This window comes from Oryzias melastigma, linkage group LG2 (genome assembly GCF_002922805.2).
Source record: "Oryzias melastigma strain HK-1 linkage group LG2, ASM292280v2, whole genome shotgun sequence".
In the NCBI taxonomy this organism is placed as follows: domain Eukaryota; kingdom Metazoa; phylum Chordata; class Actinopteri; order Beloniformes; family Adrianichthyidae; genus Oryzias; species Oryzias melastigma.
Genome location: NC_050513.1, coordinates 12,195,301 through 12,202,717, shown reverse-complemented (window position 1 = coordinate 12,202,717; position 7,417 = coordinate 12,195,301). Strand labels below are relative to the sequence as shown.

Genomic DNA, 7,417 nt, shown 5'->3' with positions numbered 1-7,417 from the left:
TATATATATATATATATATACTTACATGTGTGTATTTGTTAAAAAAATATGATATATTTAAACATTATATAAATGCATATATTTATGTATGTATGTATAAACTTTCTTGTACTGTTAAATTCTACTTTTAATATATATATATAAATATGTGTATATGTTATATTTTTATGTTTTATATATATGTGTATTTGTTACACACACGTATATATATATATACTAAAAAAAATAACATATAATGTTAAATTTAGTAATTTGCGCTAATAGAAAGTTTGTAAAACAGCTTTTCGCTTCAGTGTCCGCCATTTTATAAAAATATTGTTTTGTTTTTAACCCTTATATTGTGTTTGGGTCAAAACTGACCCATTGTCATACTTGTAAATGTGTCAATTTTGACCTAAACACAATGTAAGGGTTATGTTCAAAAAACATTTAGAGTGGATGAAAACTTTGGATTAAACCAAAGGTCTGCAACCTTCTCCACTTAAAGAGTCATTCAGGTTGATTACTTACTGCCTACAACCTAGTAGAAAGTCTAATTTCACCCTTTAGAAAAATAAGATACTCCTTTGTATTTATATTATTGTTACTTATATGTTGTTTCGTGGCATAAATAAAACATAAACATTATGAGAAAAAATGATTTTTTTTTTCTGTATGTTTATAACTTTTGACAGAGGTTCACATGACTTCCTTTCAAAATAAAAGCCACGTTGTACCACATAGGATCATCCCAATGCAGAAGCTTAGTAGTAGGTTGTGTTATGTCCGCAGTGAAAATTCACATTCTCACTCTCAACTCATCATATATGGACGCATGGTTCAGGCCCCTCCCTGTAACTTTTTGATGTTTTGAGTGTCCTCAACAGGTTTCTTTTTGACGTGCTGGCTGTTCAGGGGTCCCCAACTCCGAGCCGTGAACTGGTACCGCTCCGAGGGTTGCTTGGTACTGGGCCACAAACACGTAAAAAATGCAAACGCCAATCAGGGTCCCCAACCCTCAGGACCCCTCGGTTTCCAGTTCTCTAACTCGATACCACGTCCCGTACCACGTCCCAATGGTTGGAGTCCCTTGATATAATGGGAGCAGCCAGCACGTCAAAAAAACGACGAGTTGGGGACACCCAAAAAGTGACGGAGAGGGTGCCCATATATGAAAAGTTAGGAGTGGAAATATGTAGGAAAAAGAATATACACAAATTGTGTAACGAAGTTCTCAGCATCTCAGCCTTAAGTTTGTATCAGAACTAAGTGACATTTATTGTATTTTATTACAAATGGCAAATTGATTGATTTTGGACTATAAAGCACATGTAACCCTTGTGCTATCTTAGGCATGTTTACATCAAGACAGCGCGCTGAACTTATTTTTACAAGAATTTTTTTCTCTTTTTGTGTTCGTGGCAGACATAAAATCCTGTCCACTTTTGTCAAGGGAGGGATCACAATCAATATAAAGGTGGGGTCATCTTGACCCCATACGATACCACAAGGGTTAAAAACCTTGAAACTGGTCCCCATTCCATGGCTGTATCCAGATCATTGTCCCCACAATGCGATGATTACCAACACACATACACACATATGTGTAATTTGAAGAGAACAATTAACCTTGAAATTTGAGTTTGTTGCAGGCCCATGCAACCACACACATAAACATTCCCACATACAAAGGGATAATTTAGAAACAAAAATGTACCTAAGAACAATGTTTTGGGACTCTTGACCCACACATGCACACTCCACAGCCAAGCAATAATACTTCCCCATTTATTTAGTTTTTTTTAATTGTTATCAATGTGCTAATTTCTAATTTTTTTTTTTCTTTTAGCTCTCCATTTATATTTGTCTTTTCATCTGATTTTTCAGTGGTGTTTCTGCAAACTGGAGTTATATCTTTTTTTAATGTTGAGTAGTCATTGTCTGAGGTGCTTCGCAGTGCAGCTTCATGACTCATGCTTTAAATGTCAGGGGAGTCAGCCTTGAAATGGATGTCTGCAGTGAAAAAAAAGAAAAAAAAAGAGCACAGATTTTCAGAGAAAAGGAACAAAAAGCCGAGAAATTAACTGTATTTCCAGAGATGTAATTACAGCTTTGAAAATGTCAAAGAGTCATGTGCCGGAGCATCGGGCAGTGAGCAAACAGGAAAATATGAATTCAACCAAAAACTAAACAAAGTGAAAAAGTCATGTAATTTAGGCAACTGGATTTACTTCTCTTACCATTTTTGCTGCAACCAAACCGACTGTGTGTAAGTGTCTGTGTGCTTGGTGGCTTCTTTTCCAAAAACACACCAGCGGTTGAGGAGAATTCAGACAGGAGGATGAAAGGCGCCGAGGGACCCACGAGAGAAGAGGCTGTCAAAAGTGTGCGATGTCCTCCAGGCTCACTGCCCGCTCATGGTTCGGCACAAAACAAGTGGAAGTGGTGCTTTTGTGTATGTGGTGTGTGTATGTGAATGTGTGTAATTCCTCACTTAAGAAAAAATATTTGTATTCATAAAAATCAAAGATATTTTTGTTGTTTTTCTTCTGTCACTAAACTCCTCGCAACAATATTTTAGAAGCTTTTTATTGAAAGAGGCACTCCGATCATCTATTGATCAATTGCTAAAGCATTCCCAATGGTCTTTTATTTATGATTATACTATTTTAAGCCATAATAATAATAATTAAAAAAATGTCCTTTTCTAAGACATACAGAAGTTTCTGCAGAGTGGCAGTAGTTCGTTAGAAATTCACCTCTGAATTCTGGGCGGAGCTATTGGCGCGTCACAAATATAACTTAACATTATCTATTTGTCTGCAAGTGTATATATCGGAATGGAGCAAAGAAGGAAGCTCATAAAAAACCTGCAAAATAAAAACTAGCAAATATTCTGTCCAATCTGTCATCGTATGTCGTAAATTTCCACTGACATTTCCACTATACTGTGTTGATTTGTGTCATGATAAGGTTAATGGTAATAATCAGATGCTAGGTTAACAAAAAATGTTTACGTTTGCAAGCTAATGAATGGCTAATAGAAATTTGTTTATAGCACTTTGAGCTAACAGAAGCATTCTAAGTAATATTCACTGAAAATGTCTCGATAGCTGCAATATTAGCCCTGGAGGCTAACATAGCAGGAATGCTGTAATGTTGATATAGTACAGTATGCTAATGTGTTAGCTGACTAGCTAAGCTGAAAATCACAAAAAGGGAAAATTTAGTTTCTAAAAAGTACACATTTAAACTGCAAACACAAATGTAAAATTCTCGTCTTCGGACTTTTGTTTTGCGATTTCATAACTTTGCTAATTAACAATTCACTACTGAATACGGTGTATAGATACGACGGAGTATTAGGGCCACCAAAAAGAAAAAAAAAGTAATATTAAGACTTTTTTTCTTGTAAATTTACGACTTTTAATCTCGTAAATTTACGAGATTAAAAGTCGTAATATTACTTTTTTTTTTTTTTTGGTGGCCATAATACTCCGTCGTATATAGAAGACTGATACTAACTACAAAATTAAGATGCTAGGCTGCAGCAAATTAAATATACTACTGAGATAGGAGGGAATGAAACTCCTAATTCATCCTTTAAAGTCTGGTTGCGCTGAAGAACATACTTCCTGTGTTACAATCTCGAAAGATGAGAATCCTCAAAGGCATACAGGATGAACCCGATCACTTGGAACGTTCTACAGACCATGACACTTTCTCGTTGACGCATTTACTGTTCTCAATCTATGCTCGAGGGATCTGAGATATCAACACTGCATCATAAGTATTTATTTTAAGGCTTGTGGCATGCTCAACTTACCATGTAAAGTAGTAGATGATGCTACTAAATAAGTAACAGTCAACTTTGAGGAATAGTTGGTGAATAAAAAAAGTGACTATTTTGGAACATTAGTAACGATCAACAAACATAATATCAAATCATCTCTTGAGTTGACAATTGTCTGTAAATACAAAATTAAATGACTGATTTCAGAGTTTTGCTGTAGCTGGAGCTGATGTAGCATGCTAATAAAGTAGATAAAAGGCCTCAAATAACAGTATATATTTAATTTCACATGTTCTAACATTTAAAAAGAATAAATGAATATTTCTCAATTGTACACAACTCTTCTTTAGCTATGTTTCTGCTAAAGTTCATGTAGCATGGTCATGCTAATGTTCACTATGATCCACATCCATGTAGAAAAAAAGTTTTAGATATCTCAACTCTAATTGAATTTTTTATCCATGTTATTAGATTATCATTTTTTTTTTTATCAAAAACTATTTTTTAAACAATTGCTGAGCAGTTTGCACAGTTGGCATGTTCGTGTGTTTAGGGCTATAACAATAACCAAGAAAAATCATTTTACTCGCTTATCTTTGACCCCAGAGATTTTGTCTGTAACACCTAAATAACGAACAATTTTTATATACTGTAATGTAGAGGTTTCAAACTGTTGGCTCGCGGGCCATTTGCGGCCCCCAAGTTGATATCTTGCGGCCCCCGCTTATATTTGAAAGTTTACTGCCTATAAGCAATATCTTCTGCATAGCCATGCTTCTTTGATGATAGCTTTGTATTTGCTTTGTGATGTTTATGCTTTTGGTAGTGCTTTACGCTTAAAACTTTGCATTTATTGTTGTCGAATCTTGTCGTCCTTAGCAGAAAAGTCCTTAGCAACAGTTGCTAGGGTCCTTAGCCCCTGTAGTTTCACAGGACATGCAGAAAATATTGCATAGTTGTACATAGACATGAACAAATATTCAATGAACTTGTTCAGTAGTCTTAGACAATGGACCAATGATACAGACAGTGGACGCAAAAACATATTTTTGGCACAAATAGAACCGCATACGGTCCAGCCTCAGCCACACTCTGCCTTCAGTGGCCCAAGGGTAAATTGAGTTTGAGAACCCTCAATAACGTAGACTGCGAGGCGTAGAAAAGTGGCTAATGCAAAGTGTCGTTCAACTTCGATAAAGCAACTTTTTTTTGGACAGAATTAGTCCATTAACGTCTATTCTATGAGCTACTGTTACATTTCAGTGCAAGGTTGTTTTTTTCCCCCAATTCAACTGCAATTACGTCAATCGTGTTGAAGAGTCACGATAGTCGAAAGAATTGAACCATTGGAGATAAGGGATAACTGGTACAACTAGTAACTGCAGCTGACCTTCAAGACCTCAAATTAGGTCTATTCAACTTTCTCAAGAACCGACAAAATCACAAGCTAGAGGAAAATTATCAAGCTTTCCTGGTATCTTTTAGTTGCTTTGTGCTATTTTGACCCATAATCGATTAAGGTTTACCAATCATCGACATGTACTCAGCTCAATTCAAGCGAACGGAGAACAATGAAGGTTAAAGTCACGACTATTTGCTCGCTTGACACCCAGCATAACACTGAAGTGAAACCAGAAACAGAATCCCTCCATGTTATGCATTGTGCATTGCTCCACCAAGGAACGAGAGTGCTACTAAGTTCGTATGCATCTCCATTTCTCAGTCTACCACCAGCGTGATTATATTTAGCTGTGTAAAGCCTTCTGGTAATTCTAGAAACTCCCTTTGAGAGGTTTTTTTTTTTTTCCAATCGACAGGAATTCCCCCCTGCTGATTCCATTCCAAGAGGGCATTTCAAAGACAAGCCATAAATAGAAGATTGTGTGGAGTGGATACCTAAAAAAAACGAAATAGATAGACAAAACCTAGCTTAGCCAATGATAGTAGAGTACGAAAATTGTCTAAAAAATCTGTGTAGCTATCTGCGAACACGAAATTCACGAAAATCTGTATGCATCATTGAAAGTGGTTGCTTGAACATACATTGCCTCAGATATTGTGAATGTAGCTGACAAGATTAATGTGTGCTCTGTCGCCCCCTGCAGGATATACGAGGAACTCACAAACTGCACCCATCAGGTGGCTTTAAAGATGGACTGCTTTTGGCCCAACGGCGTCGTGGACGACTTCTTCATGCAAATTCATAGGGACTACTTTAGCGACTGCGCTCTGACCGGACGACTCCCTCACGACCCTCCGATCGGCATCCTGGCGCCGTTCATCGCAGTGCCGGTGCTAATCACCCTGCTCATGACCGCCGCCGTGGTGTGGAGGAGCAAACGCACAGAAGGCGTGCTCTAACAAGAATCAGGACTTGAAGATGGACATAAGCTACAGAAATACAAGATTTTGTGTGAAGTTGTTTTTATTTTTTATCATAGAGGGTGTGAAAAGTGTTTGATTAATGCCAAGTCTGGTATAAAAATACAGTTTTGTGACAATGTAAACATGTTCTTTTGAGGTTCGGGGACTTTGAGGCGTTGAATTTTAATTACCATCTGCTCTGATGGCCCACAACAATTTGTACTCATAAATAACAGCGCAGAGGAGGACAAAAAAGGGATCCCCAGCCTGCTCTGATAAATGAATTGTTACAAGTGAAGACTGGAAGGTGAGGAAGGCCATGGAAAATAAATCTTTGAAGGAAAAAGGTTTTTTTTTTCATACAAGGCCTGAATATGATGATTTATTTTCTTTTTGGTCTTTAATCTGGTTTTGAGGTATACATTTTTAATACCACTTTCACACCAGACATGAGACACGTGTTTTGAACAGTGGTTTAACAAGTTGTGGCACACTGACATCGTCAGTCAGATTTACAAACATATGAACCCTACAGAGTAGCTTATTCGCATTTGATTGGATAACCTGTTTGTAGAAGTCTTTCTTTTTCTTTCTTCAGTTTTAAAAGTCTTTTGTCTTCTGGAGATCACTGCCAGTGACGTGTTTAAATAAATTCTTGAGTTTGGGTTTTAGCCACATAATTCATAAGAGAAAACAAGGATTAAAAGAAATACAGCCACAGTGTAGAAGTATCACGAAAAAAATTAAATAATAATAACAATGAAGATTTTATGAAAAAAGTACCTTATCAAAAATGATATTTGATAAAATTACCTTTTTTTATTTGTTTGATAATTTTACCATTAAATCATGCAAAATATGTCCAAATTTAGGCTTAGAAATTGACTATTTTCTTTATTTTTTTTTAAAGGATGTTTACAATTCAGTCATTTAAATTATATTTCTTTTATTTTGTTTCTTAAACAGTATTTGTGTCTAACAACCAGATTTTATGCATACATTTGGAGTTCCATTACCTTGCAGTGAGGGCTGTTTTATGTGTTTATTTGAGAGTGTGCCAATAATTCCACAAGCTTTCTCAATCTAAGCTGGAGACTGGTCTGCTTGTGTGGCATGGCTCCACCTTGTGTTAAATCTATGGAAGTCTGCTTTCATTAAGACCAGCAAAGGTTTTTTAATTTTTGATTTCAACAAGATCATAATTTGTATTCACTGCAACCTCAAATTTCACATCTATTAATATATATATATATATATATATATATATATATATATATATAT

General features: G+C 36.0%; 1 protein-coding gene across 1 annotated transcript in view; it reads left to right on the top strand.

The window, feature by feature from the left end:
• LOC112156699 (receptor activity-modifying protein 1) overlaps nt 1–6,509 on the top strand; it is a gene marked incomplete at its 5' end in the record, with an annotated part of 7,285 nt that extends 776 nt beyond the window's left edge. Inside the window, 1 exon segment of the mRNA XM_024288985.2 lies at nt 5,878–6,509. Within this exon segment, the coding sequence (XP_024144753.1) occupies nt 5,878–6,133 (256 nt within the window).
• Nucleotides 6,510–7,417: the final 908 nt, after the last annotated feature.